This window comes from Bos grunniens, chromosome 20 (genome assembly GCF_055505025.1).
Source record: "Bos grunniens cultivar Pamir isolate PY7600 chromosome 20, Bosgru_T2T1.0, whole genome shotgun sequence".
NCBI classification, from domain to species: Eukaryota; Metazoa; Chordata; class Mammalia; order Artiodactyla; family Bovidae; genus Bos; species Bos grunniens.
Window position 1 is genome coordinate 59292778 of NC_141184.1, and position 23438 is coordinate 59316215.

General features: G+C 41.0%; 1 protein-coding gene and 1 long non-coding RNA gene across 22 annotated transcripts in view; one reads left to right on the forward strand and one right to left on the reverse strand.

The window, feature by feature from the left end:
* MAST4 (microtubule associated serine/threonine kinase family member 4) overlaps positions 1-23438 on the forward strand; it is a 616403-nt gene that overhangs the window by 419311 nt on the left and 173654 nt on the right. For 2 of the 21 annotated variants that reach the window (XM_086362022.1, XM_086362029.1), the window contains exon 1: positions 18753-19867. The exons of the other annotated variants lie outside the window; for them this stretch is intronic. In XM_086362022.1, coding sequence (XP_086218148.1) covers positions 19776-19867 — 92 coding nt within the window. In that variant the 5' untranslated portion in view covers positions 18753-19775. Of the gene's footprint in view, positions 1-18752; positions 19868-23438 lie in introns of those variants that run through there. 21 annotated transcript variants of the gene reach the window in all.
* On the reverse strand, positions 9271-19254 carry LOC147350464 (uncharacterized). Its single transcript, XR_015148928.1, has 3 exons — positions 18855-19254; positions 17160-17228; positions 9271-16853 (listed from the first exon to the last, which is right to left on the reverse strand). It is a non-coding gene; the product is annotated as an uncharacterized LOC147350464 (long non-coding RNA).

Here is a 23438-nt window from a genome sequence, read left to right on the forward strand (position 1 = left end):
AGTTTTTAAAAATCAACTGTCTTTATAAAGTTTATATGAAAAAACAGGAGAGCTTTGTTTTAGAAAGATCTTTGGTGGGTTGACAATTTTTAGCCTTCTTAAGTGAATTTATAAATGAAAACGTAATCACACTTTTATATTTTATTTGCTATAACCTTCCTTCATCAGTATATAGCACATAGCATATGCTGATGAACCACATGCAATGTGTTTTTAAAATCAGAACCTTTCAGAAGAGCTGGTTTGAGTGGCTGATATGATTTAGGACATAAATTGCTAAAAAAGAATTTCAGTACTTTTAAAGAAAATCTGGTTCCTTTTGCTATATATTCCTTATGTAAAACAACTGTAGTGAAAGATGTGGTATTTTTCTTTTTTTTCCCTGCCTCCTCATACCCCTGAGAAGTTAATGGTTTAAGGAAAACACTCCAAGCCCAACAGATCATGTCAAATATTTGGTTTGGTAGGATTAATATTTTACTACAGAGCAACAGTGGGAGCACTGTCCTAGTTTTAGGGATGATTATGTAAACTAATGAGCCCTGTCCATTAAAAAAAACTTAGGGAAGAAAAAGCTATTTATCATGTGGATTACACTGACTATATTTAGAGGACCCTGAAGTAGGTGTTAAATACTTACAATGGGGTTACATTTAATTAAAGTTGCTCTTTCATGATGCTAAGGTTAACAGTTATGATGTTGTACAAATGTTCAATAGTTTTGTGTGAAAAAAACTTGGTTTATGATTTTGCACCGTGCTCTTTAATGGCTTAGAATGGACTTTTCAGTTAAGTTTCTGTGCATGCTTGTTTAGTCACTTGCCAGGCTCCTCTGTCCATGGGACTTTCCAGGCAAGAATACTGGAGTGGGTTGCCATTCCCTTTTCCAGGGATCTCCGTGACCCAGGGATAGAACCTGGGTCTCCTCCATTGGAGGTGGATTCTTTGTGCCCTGAGCCACCACCAGGGAAGCTCGTCACTTAAGTTTACCATCTTCTCAATTATTTTCTTAACAGACCTAGAGTTACATTTGGCTGGAGAGAGTTGTAATTGAATATCTCAGCCGCTAGAGGGAGCTGACTCTAGTATTTATTCTGGAGAGACAAGGTGTTCAACTTCTCTGATCCTGAGCCTGTGTCTTGACCTTTAACTTGGAAAGAATTATCCTTATCATTGGGATCACCGCTGTTCCTAACCCAGAGAAGAATCTCTGGGAAGGAAAAAGGAAGGTAAAGACACTGGTCTAAGACTTGGCATATGGATATATATCTGCCTGAAGTTTGTGGTCCATCCGCTTCCTTCAACATAGTTCCCGTAGATGAGCCGCTTTGTTGGGGAAAGTGAGTGATTCTTTCAGAACCATTTCATGCATTAAGTTTGAAATAACAGTAACATGACTAACACTTCTAGAATATCAGGCACTGTTCTCAATGCTCAAAAAAAATACTAGCATAATCCTGGCAATAATCCTGGAAGGTAAGTACTCTTATTCTCATAGAATAGCAAACCAAGGCACTTACCCAACATCACAGAGCTAGTAAGTATTGATGCTGTAATTAGAAACCCAGACAGTGGCTCAAGAATCTGCATTCTCCAACTTTATGGGAGATTGCCTCTCCATACATACCCAGTTTCCCGAGCAAAAACACATTTGTAGAATTAGGCCACGTTTGTTGTGAAGGGGAAAGTGTTTTGGTTCAAAGGGCACAAAAAGAAAACTGAAGAATAAAAATTTATACCATATTTTATCTATGAAAACATAGATTTTTTTCCACATTTTAACATCTGAAATCAACTTGTGCTTACAGCTTTATTAGAGGAATACTTGCCAGCATAGCATGTCGACTTTATTAATTGTTAAATTTAACATTCATAAAAGTATAATTTTTGAGAGCAATTTCTATTTTAGATCTTCGCACTTCATGAATTCTCAAGTGTGTGATGATTGTTTAGCTTATAAAGCAAAAATGTGAAATACTCAAAACATATCTCACAGAGGAGAAAATAAAGATTCGATTCATGATTTGGGTGTATTTTAATATGTTTGATAGTATGTCACATGGAGCTTCCAAGGGTGAGAGTTCTTAGGACCATGATGTTTTTTAAATGGCCCTGAATTTGACCTCTTCTTAGATTCTTAGAAGCACTCTCTCCACCCTTATTTGTACACAATCTGGTTAAGTCTACTTATTTTTGCTTTCGGCAGCCAGCTCATCTAGGCTTCAACAGCAGTAACAGTATAGACTGTCTGGGGAAGCTGTTTGTCTTCAGAGGGATTGTGCCGTCATTGATCACCTGAGGGTCTCACCATCCCACTGAAGTGTGTGTCAGCCCAGAATTACTCAAGTAAACTGGGCAGAGTCTTTGATGTTTCGGAATGGGTACATGATAGTAATGCAGCTGTGTGGGTTTGGTTAAAACTCACTGGCACACAAGCACATCCCTGTGAAAATGCTGTTCAGTGTGGTGAAGTGTTACTTATCTTCCCCCACTGACATATTGAAACCAACCTCTTTAAGAAAAAAAAAAATACAGTTTCAGATATATTTTTAAGGGCGTTCCCAAGAGTCTGCAATTACACACACATTCACCCGAAGTCGAAGTTTGTTCAACCAAGAAAGAAAGGTTTTTCTAGAATAAGTAAAATATGATCAGTATCTTTTACTTAAAACATAAAATAACCTTTATACCATTTACCTTAAATCTGTTTTAAATGATGGTTGTATTCCATGTCTCCTTTTCATTAACTTTTTATCTATAGTCAGTGCCAGAATAGTCACACTGACTCTCTCCCTCCCTCCCTCCCTCCCTCCCTCACGCATGCGCGCGCGCGTGCGCGAGCACACACACACACACACACACACACACACACACACACACAGACAAAGTAGCTGAGAATTTTGCTTTCACTGCTTTTTTCTAGATCTCTACCTTAGGGCATTTCTCTGTTCTCTAGCAAGCCTACACAGGTTTCATAGGGAGAGGCAGAAGTGAAGTTCAGACTTAGAGTTTGCTAGTTGCTCTCCACTCTATGGAAGGCCCATTGTGGCAAGAAGTTAAAATAATTTCGTGAGCTTGCAGTTGCTGACCACTCTGTGGTAGTGCTTTAGTTGCTAAGTCATGTCCGACTCTTGTGACCCCACGGACTGTAGTCTGCCAGGCTCCTCTGTCCACGTGATTCCCCAGGCAAGAATACTGGAGTGGGTTGCCATTTTGGGAGGTCCGTTGTGGCAAGAAATGAAAATAATTTCATAAGGTGAAATTTATGGATCATTAGTGAGTTTCTGTTCCTCATGTTTTGCGTATTCTGTTTAATCAAAGAAAAATAAAGCTTTATATCACCTTGGAAACATTAGTTTTGTTTTGAGACTATAATAAACTTTAATTAGAAGTGTATTATATTTATGAATTCAGTTTTCATCCTCAACTTTAAAGAACCATATGACCAGAACTATGCTATATTCCTTCATCTCTCAGGTGATGGTAAACTTATTTGGTCATATTTCTCAATGAGATTTTTTTTTTAAGTTACTTAACTACTCTTGGAAACTTCAAGATATGAATCTATTCTAGAAGTTCCAGGAATCTGACAGGTAGATTAGATGTGATTTCACTGGGAAAAAAGGTGTCATTGTTTTATTTACTGGGCTATTTGTAGGAAAATAGCATGTTATGATTTTAGTTATTCCCTTCAGAAATGCTGAGTCTTTGAATGAAAAGTAAAAATAAACAAGGTTCAGAATTGTTGTAGTGAAAGCTTCTGGAGGCACAATGCCTCTAAAATATAGGCCCTTCAATTCCTACTTCATTCAAAAAAGCAGTCATACCCTAGTCTCCTCTGAGATAGCCAGTGGCACAGGAGACGGGGTGTCGCAGACTGCCAGCAGGACACATTCTTGCGGTGCCTTTATATGCTCTGGCTGTCTGGTTTGCATACTCGGATCTGCTCGTTGCTTCCCACTTGCTCTTTCATTTGCTTCCCTGGAAGGAACACACTGAAAAATTCAACAGTCTATGGCGCAGCACGCACTTCTCAGACCTCACAAAGTCTTCTTTCCTCTTCCTTTCCAAAATTGTCCTTGTTTGGATACTTATGTTAACCAGTGGGCTCAACCCACGGATCACCTGTTGGGTGGGTATTTGATCCATCCAGAACTTCCGTTCCTTGACTTGTATTTTTGAAACACAAAAGCCCTTTGTGATTTGTGGGGCTGGGCCAGAGATTTCCATTTATGAAAATTACATGCAGCAGGCTTTGCTTCCCAGAAAAGCTGAAAGGGAGAAACAATATCTCATGCTTGATATACTCTACAGATACCTGATCACTCACTGAGTTACATATAGTCATTCCTCGGTATCCACGGGGCATTGGGTCCAGGATGCCCTGTGGGTACCACAATCTGTAGATACTCATGTTCCTTGTATTAAATGGCATAGGACAGTGGGCCCTCTGTATCAATGGATGGAGGGCCGGTGGTTACGGAGGGCTAGCTGTATCTGTGGAGAAGGCGATGGCACCCCACTCCAGTACTCTTGCCTGGAAAATCCCATGGATGGAGGAGACTGGTGGGCTGCAGTCTATGGGGTCAAGAAGAGTCGGACACGACTGAGCGACTTCACTTTCACTTCTCACTTTCCTGCGTTGGAGAAGGAAATGGCAACCCACTCCAGTGTTCTTGCCTGGAGAATCCCAGGGATGGGGGAGCCTGGTGGGCTGCCGTCTATGGGGTCTCACAGAGTCGGACACGACTGAAGCAACTTAGCAGCAGCAGCAGCTGTATCTGATCCCATTTCTGGGACAGAGTCAATGGATGGATCTTTGAGAGCCATGAATTCTGCAGTGATGTTTTTAAAGCTGTGGTGCTAGATGCTAATAAAGGATAAATAGGAGGAAACGATTATTTCGAAGAGGAGAGGAAGGACTTTGATAATGTCAGATGCCACTCAAGATGTTCAGATGTTTAGTTTTAGTTCAGTTGTAGCCTCGTTTACTGTCTGTGAACAACAGAAGGTTGTCCCTCACTGAGCCCTGAGCAGAGATTGCCCAAGTGCTCCTGCTTTTTTCTATGTGTATTGTATCTGGCAGTGTTATTTAAAGGTGGTTGGTGTTGCTTTGGGGAAGATAAATTGGCAGCAAGGCAGATTGATCCAATCATGGAGCAAGTTACTAAAGACCAGGAAGTAACTGTTAAAATTTACACTGTGCTTTCATATGTATTAAAACCACACCAGCAGAAATAAAAAACTAAGATAAGTTGCTTGGAATGAACTATGTTCAGTTTTCTATGATGCCTATAAATCTTTTTTTTCTATATACATATATGATTTTATATGATTATAATCCTAGTTAAACTTCTTCTCTTGTCTTTTTCAAGTTACATATAACCATGCTTTTCTGTAATCTATAATGACCATGTTTGGTGGTGGCATAATGATTACATTTAAGTCTTCTACCCCTGATGCTTGTGTGGAAACTAGGAGACAGGAGAATCTACATCAGAGATTCAGGGCAAGGGTTCGCATCCTCATGCCTGGTTTTCCGTAATGAAAAGCCGTGGGGAGATGGGATGATGGCTGCCACTCTTTCGGATCCTTGTCTGTGGGTTCTCACTGGCAGCATCGTCCACTGAACTCAGACCCCCACAGCCAGGGGTGGGCTGTGCCCCACACCTACTCCTTGTGCCTTACTCTAAAAATTTCAATCCCCTCTAAAATGTAAACCCAGCTATATGGAAAAAAAGGAGCCTTGCTACACTGTTGATAGGATTGTAAATTGGTATAGCCACTGTGGAAAACCAGTATAGAGGTTCTTTAAAAACTAAAAGTAGACTTTCTTTATGGTCCAGCATTGGCAGTCCCGGGCATACATACGGAAAAATGAAGACTCTAACTTGAAAAGATATATGCGTGCCAGTGTCCACAGAAGCACTGTATACAATAGCCAAGACGTGGAAGCAACTTAAGTGCTCATCAGCAGATGAGTGGATAACGAATATGTAAGATACATACTTATATATATACATATGTATACACAAAGACAAATATATGTTTATATACATACACATATGTATCAGTTCAGTTCAGTTCAGTCACTCAGTCGTGTCCAACTCTTTGCGACCCCATGAATCGCAGCACACCAAGCCTCCCTGTCCATCACCAACTCCCAGAGTCCACCCAAACCCATGTCCATCGAGTCGGTGATGCTATCCAGCCATCTCATCCTCTTTCGTCCCCTTCTCCTCCTGCCCTGAATCTTTCCCAGTGTCAGGGTCTTTTCCAGTGAGTCAGCTCTTCGCATCAGGTGGCCAAAGTATTGGAGTTTCAGCTTCAACATCAGTCCTTCCAATGAACACCCAGGACTGATCTCCTTTAGGATGGACTTGCTGGATCTCCTTTTAGTCCAAGGGACTCTCAAGAGTCTTCTCCAACACCACAGTTCAAAAGCATCAATTCTCTTCCCTCAGCTTTCTTCACAGTCCAACTCTCACATCTGCATGACCACTGGAAAAACCATAGCCTTGACTAGATGGACCTTTGTTGGCAAAGTAATGTCTCTGCCTTTTAATATGCTGTCTAGGTTGGTCATAATTTTCCTTCCAAGGAGTAAGCGTCTTTTAATTTCATGGCTGCAATCACCATCTGCAGTGATTTTGGAGCCCAGAAAAACAAGGTCTGACACTGTTTCCACTGTTTCCCCATCTATCTGCCATGAAGTGATGAGACTGAATGCCATGATCTTCGTTTTCTGAATGTTGAGTTTTAAGCCAACTTTTTCACTCTCCTCTTTCACCTTCATCAAGAGGCTCTTTAGTTCCTCTTCACTTTCTGCCATAAGGGTGGTGTCATCTGCATATCTGAGGTTATTGATATTTCTCCCGGCAATCTTGATTCCAGCTTGTCCTTCCTCCAGCCCAGCATTTCTCATGATGTACTCTGCATATAAGTTCAATAAGCAGGGTGACAATATACAGCCTTGGCATACTCCTTTCCCAATTGGGAACCAATCTGTTGTTCCATGTCCAGTTCTAACTATTGCTTCCTGACCTGCATACAGGTTTCTCAAGAGGCAGGTCAGGTGGTCTGGTATTCCCATCTCTTTCAGAATTTTCCAGTTTATTGTGATCCACAGAGTCAAAGGCGTTGGCATAGTCAATAAAGCAGAAATAGATGTTTTTCTGGAACTCTCTTGCTTTTTCAATGATCCAGCAGATGTTGCCAATTTGATTTCTGGTTCCTCTGCCTTTTCTAAAACCATCTTGAACATCTGGAAGTTCACGGTTCACGTATTGCTGAAGTCTGGCTTGGAGTATTTTAAGCATTACTTTACTAGCGTGTGAGATGAGTGCAATTGTGTGGTAGTTTGAGCATTCTTTGGCATTGCCTTTCGTTGAGATTGGAATGAAAACTGCCCTTTTCCAGTCCTGTGGCCACTGCTGAGTTTTCTAAATTTGCTGGCATATTGAGTGCAGCACTTTCATAGCATCATCTTTCAGGATTTGAAATAGCTCAACTGGAATTCCATATACAAACAATAGAATATTAGTCATTAAAAACAATGAAATAATGCCATTTGTAGGAATATGGATGGACCTAGAGATTATCATACTAAGTGAGGTAAGTCAGAGAAAGACAGATATCATATGATATCACTTATATGTGAAATCTAAAAAAATGATAAAAATGAAAAACAGAAACAGACCCACAGACATAGGAAAAAAACTTAAGGTTACCCCAGGGGAAAGGACAGGGGAGAGATAAATTAAGAATTTGGGATTAACAGATATATACTAAGATATATAAACTAGGTAAACAGCAAGGACATACTGTATAGCTCAGGGAACTATATTGAATATCTTATAATAACCTGTGACGGAAAAAAACCTGAAAAGGAATACACACACACACACACACACACACACGTCTGTATAACTGATTCACTTTGCTATACACCTAAAATGTTATAAATCACCTATACTTGTAAACCCAACTAAATAGTCACATCTTCCACACTAAAACATCAACTGAAACATTTCTTCTTAGCTAAACTCTCAGAAGGGATCGGTTGACTGTGGAAGAGGAGGGACTGAGATGTAGGGGTGAGTATTTGCCAAAGAGGAAGAGAGGTGCAAGGATGGGAGATGGACGGAGGAGGCGATGGTCAGATGTTGCACAGATGTGTCCGTTCACCCTTCCAGGTCCTCCTAAACCGGACGGCCGGATTGGCTGTGGAAGTTGACATAGCTGAGCTGGAGTCCCAGGCTGTGCAGTGGGCATCGGCAGGCTGCTCATCATGAGCATTATGCTGTGGCACTCTCAGTTCTTCTCTGATCACAGCGGTGGGTTGTTTATGCTGATCATGTCCCCAGTAAGACTGAGTTTCTGGCCTCAGGTGAAGGTCACCCTGCCCAAGTTCCAGTTTTTAATCACTTTTTTCAAGCAAGACAAAGTAACTCTTTACTTCAGGTGTATTTGTTGTGAAGTAAAAAGCTACTTTTTACTTGTTGGACAGACTTTAATTTTTTGGGCTCCAAAATCACTGCAGATGGTGACTGCAGCCATGAAATTAAAAGATGCTTACTCCTTGCAAGAAAAGTTATGAGCAACCTAGACAGCATATGAAAAAGCAGAGACATCACTTTTCCAATAAAGGTCCATCTAGTCAAAGCTATGGTTTTTGCAGTAGTCATGTATGGATGTGAGGGTTGGACTATAAAGAAAGCTGAGCACTGAAGAATTGATGCTTTTGAGCTGTGGTTTTGGAGAAGACTCTTGAGAGTCCCTTGGACTGCAAGGAGATCCAACCAGTCCATCCTAAAGGAGATCAGTCCTGAATGTTCATTGGAAGGACTGATGCTGAAGCTGAAACTCCAATACTTTGGCCACCTGATGCAAAGAACTGACTCATTTGAAAAGACCCTGATGCTGGGAAAGATTGAAGGTGGGAGGAGAAGGGATTGACAGAGGATGAGATGGTTGGATGGCATCACCGACTCGATGGACATGAGTGTGAGTGACCTCTGGGAGTTGGTGATGGACAGGGAGGCCTGGTGTACTGCAGTCCACGGGGTTGCAGAGTCAGACATGACTGAGCGACTGAACTGAACTGAAAAAGCTACTAGTGTTTTTTGATTCATTTGTTAATGAGTTTTAAAAATCTGTCTAAAAATCAGAGATATAAATTTCTATTGTTCTTTTCATTAATCATCATGAAGGCTGTCAATAATGGCAGTGAATTAAAAAAAACATCCAACAAGTTGACAAAAACCAAGATTGTTTTATAAGCATCCCTCTAGCGCTTGTGGGTAGAAGCCGATGAGCTTTTTATTAGGGAAAAAGAAAAATAATCAAGTTTTTTTTAAGCTAACTATAGAAAATAATATATATGCATTCACACATTCTTCTGAATACCTAATGTGTACTTTGAGTTATACACAGATGAATAGAAACTGACCTTGTACTCGGAGAGCTTAAAGCCTAGTGGAGAGTTGGACCTACATACACAGACAGTGGTGCACAGTGGAATGAATGATGTAAAAGAGGCATGTATATGCATAAAAATCCATTGGCGATTCAGGAGGAAAAACACTTAGGCCGGCTGGAGAAAGTTAGGCAGGCTGTGCTGGAGAGGTGACCTTAGAGCTCACACTTGAAAGATGAGCACAAGTTTTCCAGGCAGAGGAGGTGGAAACTCTAGAAACAGGGAACAGGATGTGCCCAGGCAATGAGGTATGGCAGAGCTACTGTGTCTGGGGAGCTTAAAGTAATTCAATCTTTCTGACAGGTACATATTTTAGTCTTATTGGAGCATAAACCATGAAGAGGCACACACCAAAGGACGAGGCAGAAGAGATGACAAGAGACTGCACCATAAAGGCTTCCATTTAAAGAGGTTTTGTTTTTCTTAGGAAGAACCTCTAAAACTTCAGTGTATGTGAGAATCCCCTGGGCACATTCCTGGGCTTCACATTCTGAAATCCTGCATCAGTGGGTTTGAAGATGCCTCCATGAATGTGCATTTCTAACAAGCTCTCTAGGTAATTCAAGGATGGTAGGTAGCACAGGAACCAGACTTGAAGAAATGTTACGACATGAGTGGGGAGCCGTTGAACCTTGTTGCACAGGGAGTGAAATGATTGTGTGCGTCCACTGGAGCTGCGCAGTTTTGGAAGAATAATTTGGAGGGGGAGCAGGGAGAGAAGGGTATTAATCCAGGCAGGAAGTAACGGAGGGCACGACCAGGGTGGGGCCAGTAGGGAGAAAACAGAAACATCTATTATTCTTCATCACTTTATATATAATAAAACTTTCCCAATTTATTTTTCTCCCATTTTCTTTTTTTTAATTAGTTTTTTGGTTGGAGTATAATTGCTTTACAGGTTCCCAGGTGGCTCAGTGAGTAAAGACTCTACCCGCAATGCAGGAGAGGCAGGAAACACAGGTCAATCCCTGAGTCAGGAAGATCCCCTGGAGATGGGCATGGCAACTCACTCTAGTATTCTTGCCTGGAGAATCCCATGGACAGAAGAGCCTGGCAGGCTACAGTCCATGGGGTAGCAAAGAGTCAGACATGACTGATGGGACTGAGCACACACATATGCATATTTGCTTTACAATGCTGTGTTTCTGCTGTGCAAGAACGTGAATGAATTATATGTATACATACTTTTCCCCCATTTTCTAATTTTCCAAACTAGTGTATTTTTCTGCCATTTTAAGTGGGGCTTGCTCTTTCCTCTTTAATTTTCTATATCTGCCGTGTATATGTCATCTGGCCTTACTTTTCTTTAACTTTGATATATTAACATTCTTTAGAAGTCTATGTTCTAAGAGTCGCTGGTAGAGATAATTCTTGTTTCATGTTGATAGATGTTCACCTGTCTCTCATCTATCACTATAATGGATGACATGATGGGTTTTTGTTATAGCTCTTATTAACCAGAATAACTTATATTTGAAAGTTTGTTGATCCCCATGAACATTAATATGGTTGTCTTCTATGACATGTATGACAATACATTGGTTCAAAGAATATTTCCATAGTTGGCATTAGAAACTTGGTCGTAGCCTTTCAGTCTTTAGACTCTAGCTAAGTAAAGACAGTAAAATCTGAATTATCTAAGCCTCATTAAAAATAATGTTTGTATGTGTTGGCGAGAGGTGATCCCAAATTATAGCTAATATAATTCTTCGAAATTATGAACATCATTTTTTATGGCACACATATTTGGCTAATATTAAAACTGAGCTTGCTTTCAAGAGTATATGATTTTTCTGAGCCATGAAAGAAAGCTTTTATCTACGGCCCAGTGGAGTGAAGCAGGTCTGGAATTCAAAACTGTTCACATAAAATGCACAGCCTGACGGATCTGCAAGTAATAACATATATATTCAACCCAAAACAAAGCTCTGTATGGATTTATAACCCAGTCAGCTTTGCAAATACCCATTTTCCCAGTTGCCATAGATAGGTAAGAATTTATATATGGAAAAGAGATATTTTTCATTTTTATTTATTATTCTTTTTTTAAGAGCAATTTTGGTATTTATTTATAAGGCTTGTAGAGCTTTTACATAATGCATTAATTTTGTTCATCAAAAATAGCAATCAAATTTTATGAAATTTCAGAGTGAAAGTGTGTGTTTCTTAAATTTGTAAAACCTCAAAATATTTGTAAATTCTCAGTAACTTGAACTTTCAGTTCCTATTAAAAATGGCAATTAAAAAATAATATACATTTTTACTAAACAGTATAAAGAGGAATAAAATCAACCATAATCCCATACTCGTAAGTGTTCACTAAAAATGCTTTGTTTATTTCCATCTCTTTTATTCATGTACATTCATACTTACTATGTTGTAAATAACTTAGCTCATAGAACTCTTGTTTTTTCCTTTTTTAAAATAGACCTATTTCAAGAACATTTCCTATTTGTTACATATTTTTAAAAAGCATTGTTTTAGTTTCCTATGGCCATTGTGACAAATTCCAACAAAGTGGCTTAGGACAACATATATTTATTCTCTTAGAATTCTGTAGATCGTAAGTCTAAAATCACTTTCACTAGGTTGAAATCAAGGTGTTAGGAGGACTGAGATCCCTCTAGAAACAAGGAGGTCAATTCGCTTCTGTGCCTTTTCCAGATACTGGAACTGAATTCCTTGTTTCCTTTGCTCCTTCCTCTGTCTTCAAAACTATCAACATAGCATCTAGCTTCAGTGTCAAATTACATTCTTCTGTAATCAAATCTCCTGCCTCTCTTTTATAAGACATGTGTGATTACATTTAGGGCCCACCTGGATAATATAGGATAATCTCCTTGTTGCAATATCCTTAATTTAATCACACCTGCAAAATTTCTATTAAGGTAACATATTCATAGATTAAGGAATTAGAACTTTCTATCTTTGGAAGGCATTACTCTTTCTACCACAGTGGTCATTATTGGCTTATAGTATTTCATTTTATGACTGTTTCAATATTTATTAACAGTTGCCCTTGTCTTGTACCTTTGGGTTTTTTCCAATGTTGTACTATTATGAGGGATTCTAAGATTAATTTTCATATGCATAGATTTTTGTGTGTTCAATTTTATTTGTATAATTTTTAGATGTGGAATTAGTTCAAATATATGTGTGTATATCATTTATGTGCCTATATACACAATGTACATTTATATGTATCTGTGTGTATGTGCACACATATAAATGCACATGCATATGTGTAGCGTATGCTTTTTCAATCTCCAGATTACTTTCCAGAAAGTTGGTAAAGCATATTTATCTCCATGTGCTCTCACCAGCATTCACTATTATCTTTTTTTAGTCTTTTCCCGTTAAACTGGTAAAAAGTATCTGATTGATGTTTTAATTGCATTTCTATGATTTATGAAAAGTGAAGAGGTTACCACTTTTTATGCTTAACACCATATTTATTCTCTGATGAATTAATATTTCTTTAAAATTCTGTATCTTCACTGACATACTATCCTCTCATTTGTGGAATAATTTGAGTCAACTTTAACAATGGAACAAAATTCTGATTGCCTCAGAAGTTTATGGTTTCTACCTCTGTCTGTATATGCTCCCTATATGGTACTTGAATGGGAAATTCTTATCTCTGATGTTAATGGGATAATTTTCCATAACTTTAGATGTCTGACCTGGAAAAATGTTCAAGAAAAGAAGACCCGATAAATTAACCTTAATCTTATATTACAGAAAGGTCTTAGTGTCAGCTACTAAAGGGCTAAATATAACCACAGTGACCCACTTAATTGACACTTCTTATAATTGCACTGTAATTCATGCTTAGGAGCTGGATGAGAAATGATGTACCTTAGACCAAGCTTCTGGATCAAGAAACACTGTGTCCTTGAAGTTAACTCCAGACTGACAGTCTCGTGCAATGATTAGTATCTAAGGTTCACTGTTACTCAAAAAGCATTTTGCATTTCATACAAACTAGTTACACACATATTTACATGTGTCCACATATATACAACCACATATATGTTAGTCACCTAGTCGTGTCCAGCTCTTTGTGACCCCATGGAGTGTAGCCAGCCAGGCTTCTCTGTCCATTGAATTCTCTAGGCAAGAATACTGGAGTGGGTAGCCATTCCCTTCTCCAGAGGATCTTCTGGACCCAGGGATCAAACCCAGGTTTCCTGCACTGCAGGCAAATTTTTACCATCTGAGCCGCCAGGGAAACTCACCACTACATATGCATGGCCTCTTTTCTGAGATTTTGAAATCTGAGACAGTAGACCTTCTTAACAGGCGCAGCATATATGGATAATATTATGGGCTCATGAAATTCAAAGAATAGTAGGCAAAAAAGGCTTTTTAAAACATAGATGGGGGGTCAATCTTCACAATATCAGGATTCTAGACCTAACGTTGCTATCAAGTATCTTTCTTACTCTGAGCAGATCCTTCTCCTCTTTCTCCCTTAACATTCATTCTAATGGTTGTATCGGGGATTAAAAGATAGCAATACAGCCTTGCCCTCATGGAGTTCTTACTCTAAGGGGAACTCATCTGCAAACGTGCAGATACTGATATGGTGGGGGAACACTTTTTCTGCAGGAGCTCTCAGGAGCAGACCCCAGTAGAGGGATACCTAACCCAGTAGGGGTAAGGAGGCTTACAGGAAGGTTGTCTGGAGTAAGTGGCAAAGAAGTTTGGTCATAAAGTAGTCAAGGAGTTAGCCTTCCTATTTGTCAGATGATGGCCTTGATCTCTAAGCACTACTCTCAGTTCCATAATTGGATTGCTTAGCTCTGTTAGAGGCCAGTGATTTTGAGTGGAGAGACACACTCTTTTCTAGTTTTCTCCCAGTAGTCTCCCTCCTACCGGATGAACCTCTCCAGCTCTGTAAAGATGACACATTTTCTAGCAGCCTAACTCCTCTTCCAGTGGGACTTTAAACTATGGGGCTTCTCCCAGAACCTTCCCTGGCTTGAGAGTCGATGATAGGGTACATAGAGTGCAATCAGTGATTTTGGTCCTGCATGTTCTAATCTCCTTATCTTTCATACAGATCAAGGAGTCACTAATTTGGGAGAAAAGTTCATTTCCCATGTCTATTTGTTCTCTCCTCTTTGATTTTGTGAAGTTATTGGTTATTTGCCGCATTTTCTGAGCCTTTAATTCTTCTGGAATCCAGAGAATACCTGAGGAAAATATCACATTCTCTTCCCAGTCTGCCTGTCTTTCTGTCTTTCCCCTCCTGAACCTTATCCTTTGACCTGCCCTTGGGGATTATGTAGTTCTCCACTTAACCTATCAGGAAAGAGAAATCAGTTTTATTTGGTTTATCTATTGTTTTATCTATTCCTTTTAGAAATCTGAATCTCTCTTACCTTGTGATATTGTTTAAACATGTTTTTTAATATTCCTGGCACTATGTAACCCCGATTATTATTCATCTTGTGGCTTGGCAGCATTCAGATCTATCCTTACAAGTTAATTTTCATTGATCCTTTTATCCTCCTTCATATTTTAGCAATGGAAGCAAAAACCTTTGCTTAGTAGCTCTAGAAGAGCTTTCTTACAACTCGTTCCCATTGATTCAACTTTCTTCACATTTCTGGCCCAGTTTTTAATTTTTTTCTTAAGAGGTACAGTGATTATAAGGATGGCTCATTCAGGATGGCCAATTTGCTCTTCATACTCCTAGACTCAAACTCTTCAAGACAGCATTTAGAAGATGACCAAAGTACACCTGTAGGTATGGACAGTCTTGGGGATGCAGTCACTCTGGGTACTCTGATGCTAACATTGGATAGAGATCAAAGTTAATGTGTAGCAGAATTCCCAGACCAGGCCAAGATCAGAATACATTTGGAAACTCATTAGGAGCTCCACTTGCCTTGGTGTCTTTTCACTGGACATGGCCTTGTGGCAAGGGTGACAGGCTGGGGAGCTAACAGCTTCCTAGCCTCACACCTACACTAGAAAACTCAATCTTCTGTAGGGTCTAAGTTCAAGGTGAAGTCCCAGGGATAGTAGCCTTAATGCTGTTCTATGTAAAGTGGTGGAAACCCAACTGAATGAACATGGGTCAGAGGGTGGGGTTTAGACAGAAGAATTAAGTCTGTGAAAAGGATCTGGACTTTTTTATATTAGGAGAAGGTGAATAGTGAAGAATTTGACCCTTCTTTAAATACTTACTTCATCTTAAACTAGCATTTCAGGAGCATGACAAGCTTATTTTTCAATTTCATTCACCTTTCTCATAAAAACAATGACTGATAATATCAACTTGATTAAATGAATGAGTATTCTGAATCACAAAGCTTGTCCACGGCTGTATAGGCTTAGTTATTGTGCAATAAGTAGAAAATCTTACTGAATATAGGGACCATAGACCAGCTGTAGTCTTAAAGAATTTCCAATAATCTCACTTTGTTCTTAGTTCTGTAGCCAGAGTTTGACTGCCTTTGCAACTAAAGTATACTTTAGTTTCTACGCATGTAATTATTTTGTCTGAATAAAAATGTCAGTAGTTCTGACAATTTTAACTCTTGTATTTGCTGACTGCATTACCTTCTGAATCATAGGTTCCCAAATCAAGTCAAACAGGTTCGGAGACAAGCTACACTTCAGTGTCACACCTACTCCCACTCTTAAAGGAGTGTGGGAATACATTAGCCACTTTCACTGTAGTAACTAGTTCATTTCTGGCTCTTCACACACTTTACCAATTTTTACTTTTCATCTTGGATACAACCCCAATTCTCGAAGACTTTGAAGTGCAAAAAACATTAAAGTATACTTTCAACATTTAAAGTAAACATTAAAAATATTCAGGTCTTTACCTATTTCTTTGAGAATCTGCATGGTGGAGTGCCCGAAATGTACAAGGTGGAGAGAGTTACGACATCTGCTGCCCACAGACCAGAATGTGTGTCCATCAGTCAAGGGAAGAAATTCATGTTTTAAATCACTGATTTATCCAACTTATTGCTGTCATCTTTGTGGTGTTGCCCACATGCGCAGACTTTTCTGGAAGGACCATGGCGGATATGAGAGCTGGTGGCACAGAGTTGCCCCAGCATTGAGCCATTTCGAATTTGACTCTCACCCACTGCCTCTCCTTCAGTTTGCCTCTCCTCTAACACCCACACAGCAAGTCCTTGTTTCAGCCTTTTTCATCTTTGCACTTGAAGATACTTCCAAATGGTAATGATCTCAGTATTCAAGGACAACTGTTGCTAGTTTCTTAAGTCTTTTCCACATGCATCAGGGTCCTTCAACTCCATAATTTATATAGCACAGTTTCAAGTCCCCTTTCACCAGCCTCATTGTTCTTCATTGGGCAGCCTCTGATGTGTAGTTATCCGGATACCTAAAAAGGGAGCACAGAACATTTTGGGGGCTTATCTCTGGGCATGGGGTGGGAGGTAGGATTCAAAGAGAGTTTACCCTGGATTTGATTGTTACATTTCTTAGAGCCATGTTAAGACCCGAAGAATGTTACCCTAACTACTGTTTCCAGTTACAGAATATAGATAAAAATGAGTCAATACGAGAAAGTCTTTAGAATTTAAAAATATCCTCATGGGCTTCTTTAAAATTCAAGATTCTTTGAGTAAATCAATAGACCTGCTAAAACTGATAAATTTCAGGGCATCTTAAGAGAAAGAATAGATACCTGAACATCTGAAGTATCCCCATTCAAAAAGCATGTCTTGAATGCTTATATAAATCAGGAACTGTCAGACTGTAGAAATACAGAGATCAATAAAACATGACGTTAGCCTTGAGGAAGCTCACAGACTAATAGGAAAGACAGCAGTAAACAGTCAATTGTAATACAGTGTGACCAGCACCCCCTGTAGAAGCATGTTCAGAGCACCATGAAAGCAGAGAGTATGCTGTGGTATGCCCTCTGCTCCAGGCTTGCATCTCTCCAGCATGATATTCTTTTGGCTTCTGCAAATTGCCAATATTTATGTGCATTGTGTTCTAGACACTGCATTGAAGGGCTTTATGTATGTCCTCTCATTTATGTGTGTGAACCTCTTAGAGCTTGGTCCTGCCATGGACCCCATACAAACAGGGAAAGTGGGCAGACATTAACTGACTTGCTTAGGGTCATAGTTAAGTGTTGGATCCAGAATTCAAACCCAGAAATTTTGCTTTTAATGAATATTCTATACTACTTTATTAGAGAAAGCTTTTATCTAGAGTGGTGGTTCTCAACCAGGAGCCATTTTGTCATCCAAGGAACTTATGGCAATGTCTGCAGGTATCATTGGACATCACAGCTGCTATGTAGTGGGCAGCAATCAAGGAGGCTGCTAAATGCCCTCCCGTGTACAGGACAGCCCCCCAGACAAAAAAATCAGCCTAAAGTGTCAGTAGTGGTGAGGCTGGGAAACTGCTCTGGAGTATGGTACCATCTCTGTGTAAGCCTTTAAAAGATACTTTTTTGAATATTTAAAACCATTTTTTAAAAGAAGATATGACTTAGTATGGGGCAAAATATATTGGACCAAGTTCCTAAGTATCTGATGAAGTGTATTTTGCCACATAAAATTGAGAAAATATTGTCGTCTTTGTCTCCTCTTATAGATTTCAAGGATCTGAGGAGGCCCTAAGAGTTTGAGGAGATAATACGTAAGAAAGCCCTGGAGGAGAATTATCAGAAATTCTTAAGAGTTCTTGGGGTGATAATATAGCTGTGGGTAACCAGAATTAGATAAAGAATACATCCTAAACCAGACTCCTGTTTTGTTCACCCGGCTCCCTTGTCAGCTGACCACCCCCATGGCCTTTTTCTTCACCTTTCTAAGAGCTGGACATGAATTAGAGACTGAACAACAACATATATTTCTGTAAGCAAGTTTGTTTCAATATTTACTGGATGAAGTAAACCATCTTTTTAAGTGTAATTTTTTCTTAGACATTAAAAAAAAAAATTGGTATTTCTTGCCATATTACACCAAATTTGAGGCAGATAATTTAAATTCTAATGTTTTCTTTATATAAGAAAATCGTAACCATTGGTGGATTTGGGGAGTAATTTGAATACTGTGGCTTTCTTGGAAATGAATAACAACACTGATCCAACCTCCCCTTCATTCCTTCCTTTCAAACTCTTAACATTCCTGGCAGGAAAATGATTCTGGCATTGGTTTACTGAATGCCAGGCAGTGTCTTCACAAGTAGTGGTTGAGCAGTCCCGAGACTGCGTGAAGCCACACATGTGTGCATTGCGGCAGTTCATCAAACGGATGTAAACTCGTAAATTCAATTTACTGAGGTTTTAGGTGAGTGTGGCATCCCCTTGGCGTGCTTTTTCTACGCAACCAACAGCGTCTCTTGGCAAAGAGTCATTACTGACTTCCTCGGAGCGTTTTCTGCGGTGAATCACGGACCAGCCTCCAGGTGTGCGCAGCATTCTCCACCCGGTTCCGGATTGCGCTGGGTTTATTTATGTAGAGGGGAGGACCCGTGACGGCTGAGGGGCTGGGGACGCGGGGGCAGCAGGAGATGCTGGGGGGGCTCACGCTCCGGTCTCGCCTGCCGCCCTTCCCATGAGGCCCCGCTCCTCAGGGGAGTGTCTGCACTGGGACCGGTCCCCTCCGCCTGGCCCCTTCCCGCGGAGGCTGCACAAAGGTGTCCGGCTGGAGTCCGCCAACAGGCCAGCTTTCTCAAAGTGCTTTTAAGTTTCCCTTTTTTCTTTTTTTTTGAGGAGGGGTGAAAAAGAGGAGCTTTTTCCATTTACATTCCTTTCCTTGTATGTAGATACCGAGAGGAAACTCAGCACTGGGCATGTTCGGATGTTGAATGGTTTTGCTGATAAGCAACCAGCGCTCCCGGAACCAAAGACTTAAAATAGTCGTCACCCCTCCCCATCCCCACCCCCCCCGCAGGAGCTGCAAATGGTATCTGCCAAACAGATGACAAAGTACCTTGGACTGAATCACACACAGACAGCATTTTGAGCCGAACACACGGCCAAACTCGTGTAATTACTGTTTATAGCTGGCCGAGGCTGACCAGGAGAGGGCAAACCCAAGAGGAAATAAGTTTTTGAACCTTGGAGAAATGGCTGTGTGTTAATTAAAGGCTAGGACGGGTACTTCTCACTCACGCACCAAGTTGTTCTTGAGATCACACAGTTCGCAGCACGTTTCCTCTGGAGGGAGTGAGTAGATAATTGGGATCTTTTTGTCCTTTTTTTTCCCCCCCTTTTCTTTTTCTCTCCTCTCCGTTTTGGTCTTATGGCCTCGAACCCGCAGTGAATTGAAGCGAGAAAGAAATGGATATGTCTGACCCCAATTTTTGGACTGTGCTCTCAAACTTTACTTTGCCTCATTTGAGGAGTGGGAACAGGCTTCGGCGAACACAAAGGTAAAAACGCGGGGGTTCCTTTTTGCCTTGCAGAGGGAATGAATGCTTTGGCTTCAGAGGCTGCCCGATGGCCTGGGCCCCCCTTAGCAACGGGGGTGTTGTTGATTGGGTAACAGTTTGAGAAGTTTATACTCTGCCAGGGGCGCCCTGGCTCAGGTGTTCCCTCCTCCTTGCGGATTTCCTGGCTCATCCTGATAAATGTGGTTTTTCTGAATTCTCTTTCTGAAATGTGGAGAATCGGGACCTGGATTGTGAGTGGTGGGGAGAGCAGGGAAGCTGGAAGAGATACTTGCTCACTCTCTTTGATCTCATCGCTTGTCCATTTCATTCACTCTATTGTGGGAGCTTCTGCTTCTGTGTAGAGCCTTTCAGATGCTCCCTCCGCTCTATTAAATATTTAACCTTTATACAATGGACATGTCCAATGCAAAGATAGCTCAAGTTTTCCTGTTTCAAGTTGTCTGCTTAAAGAGATAAGTCTGCATAACTTTGCATTTTATTTTTTAAATTGATTTGCTGACATGTATTTCTAGTACAAGACTGGCCTTTTCATTTTGTAACATATATCTATTAGAGTAGGTGAAAAGAAAAAAGATTTTTAAAATCAAGGTGAAGCTCAAGCCACAAGTGAAAGGCAGTTGAGAGTTAGCTGCTGACAGTTGGGTGAAAGAAAATGATTTTAAAGGAGGCGTGCCTCCTCTCTCTGCATTTGTGTCCAGCACAGGCAGGTGGCATGATTGTGGTTTTAGAGGGGCACACCCTCTGAGTTGTGTAAGTACAGATTCTTTGTTTTTCTTCAGAACTTGCCTTGAACATACATGTGAACACACACGAGGCCACGGTGCAGTCAAATAAACAGGATGCTTGGCTATCAGATTGGAGATTCATAATCTCTGTGCTCCAGTGTTTAAAGAACACAGGAAAATGGTTCATTCTCTTTGGTTGTACCAGTAACCCTTTGCAGTGTTAGTGCAGATAGGTGATACTTTGGAAAACTTAGCAGTTTTTCCTTTTGACCTCTCTCATGGTATTTCTTAAATTTCAGAAGTGTCCTGGAATACACTGACATATGCTGTTTATCTATACATGCATATATACATATAGAAAAATACGTGTATGTGTGTGTATGTGTGTGTGAGAGAAAGGGATTGCATCAGTTTGTAAGTCATACCTTTTCATATCACTTGAACCATGTTGGTACCACTAAACCATGTGATGATCTAAAGCTGTACCTTTTGAATAGGATGGCTGTGCTCTTCTCATCCTGCTACAGTGTTCAGAGAGAGAGAGAGACTCTTTTGGTATTGGTCATTTTTGTACAGGCTGTGTCGTCCACACACCAGATACCCCCAAACAATGGATCAGTTGAAGAGATACCTACTGTACTGGAACCAGGCCTCTACTCATGGCAGTAAATCCTGTGACTTGTGTGTCAGGAGTCTTAACCGTGTCTAAGGGATGTAGCCTGGGCTGTGATTCAGCTGCTACTCTCACCTGGAGCCATTTCTGGGCGAGAGAAGTCTGCTCTGGCATCATGCCTGTGTGTCTGAAACTGAGGAGCAACTGGAGTGTTTCCTTCCCATACCTACCTGTTTGATGGTATTATTGAGGCAAACACATAAAGGACTCTCAGGCTGGTCCGACCACGGCCTTAGGGCAATACCTACTCAGCCCGGAACACTCCATTTGAGACAGCTCGCCCTGGCAGAGAGCCTCAGTTCTAAAGAAACTTGGGTTCTTCCCAGCCAGATGAGAGTGTGGGAGGGCTGTGTCCATTCCCCAAGTCATGGGCCTGCACCTTCAGTTTCGTGATACAGAGAGAGAGGTGGAGTTTCTTCCCTCCCTTCTCAGAATAGAGGTTGTCACAGCCTGTTTGTTAACTGGGGATTTCCAGGATTCACAGAGTTTGGAAATGTGTATCCTGAAGATCATCTCTAGATACATCTACTTACAGGTTTCCCGGGGCCCCAGCTGCTTTCTGTTTATTGTGTAGGTTCGGGAAGATGAAGGGCAGGTGTCCCTCTCTCCGGGTCAGTGTATGTGGCTGTTGCCTTCTCTTATCATACGGCGATCAATGCTAGCTCTGTGTCCTCTTTCCTTGTGTAAGGACACGAAGCCTATGCTCGTAGGACGACTCTTCCCCTTCTGTGACCACCCTTAACTACTCTCAGTCCTTCTCCCTATGTGCCACGTTAGTCCTGCTTCTTACCGCACGATCAGCTCCCCTAAGTCTGCCTTTGAAGAGGACCTCTCCATTCCCAGGTTGCCTGACCCTTTCGCCAGCCTCGCCGAGGGTGTGCCCAGTGTCCGGGTGAGGATGCCTTGCCCTCATCCTCAGCTGGACGTGCCTGAGCCCTTGAAACAGCTCTCCTGCCCAAGCCCGGCTGCTTCTCTGTACCTTTGCTTGCATATTTTATTTCAGCTGTTTCTTCTGATTACGTTGTAATCCAAAGGAACTTCATGATAACCTTTTCTTCAGTATTAGCCTCTTACATCTATCAAAGAATAAAATCCAGCTTTGAACCTGTGAATGAGTATCTTGGAGTGCCTCGGGATAGAATGTTTGGTACCACTTAGACAAAAGAAAGAGAAGCTGAATGGTTTCCAGCTCTTCTCCTCAGTTTACATCGTGGTAGAAATTGTCATCATGGGGGCTGTTGGGTTGTTGCCGGATCGCATCTGCTTTGCCATTCACCGTGGCTCTACGTTGTTGGTTTGAGCTCTCATGGGAATGCTTTTAAGGTTTCTCTTCCAGCTCAAAGCTCTGCCTGGCTCATAACTCCTGAATTCTTGGGGAAAGGCAGTTACAGGCTGACCCTCAGGCCTGAACTCTTGAACGGGTCCTGATGCCCTGAAAGCCTAACTTCCCTGTGCTACGTCCCAATGGTGATATTTTGTTCTCTTCGTTGCTTTTTGCCTGGCATGTGGCAGACACTGAGTTGTCTGGATGCAAGCTGATTTTGTTTGCTGTTTTGCTGTAAACCCCACATTTCCATTGGTAATGGTTCCTTTTTTATGACTGGCTTTGCCTACCTATCCACCTCCCTCATTTCCTCAGTGAAAGTGAAGTCGCTCAGTCGTGTCCGACTCTTAGCGGCCCCATGGACTGCAGCCTACCAGGCTCCTCCGTCCATGGGATTTTCCAGGCAAGAGTACTGGAGTGGGCTGCCATCATTTCCTCAAGGTGGTCTTAATACAGCCATTCACCTGCTGCTTTGAGGGTCAGAAATCTAGGCTGAATAAACAGGGTATTTCAACCAAAATGTGTTGTTTTAAACTGAAGTAAGAATTGCGCTTTTTAGAGGCTGTGAATTTCATAGATCTTTGGATTCTCCATTCACTGGAGGATCCTCTGACAGCTTAGAATGGGAATTAGTTTGCCTGCTTTGTGTTACTATTTGTTTGTAACATCTTTTCCTTTCTCGTTGGATTAAAACTTTTGAGGGAGGCGGGATCAAACATCTCTTTGACTTCTATCTTCTCTATGTCACACTGTAAAAAAACACACACCATCTATTTATCAATGTTGCTGCTTGGTTTTATAGTGCACCCTTAGTTTTGTTGAAGTCTA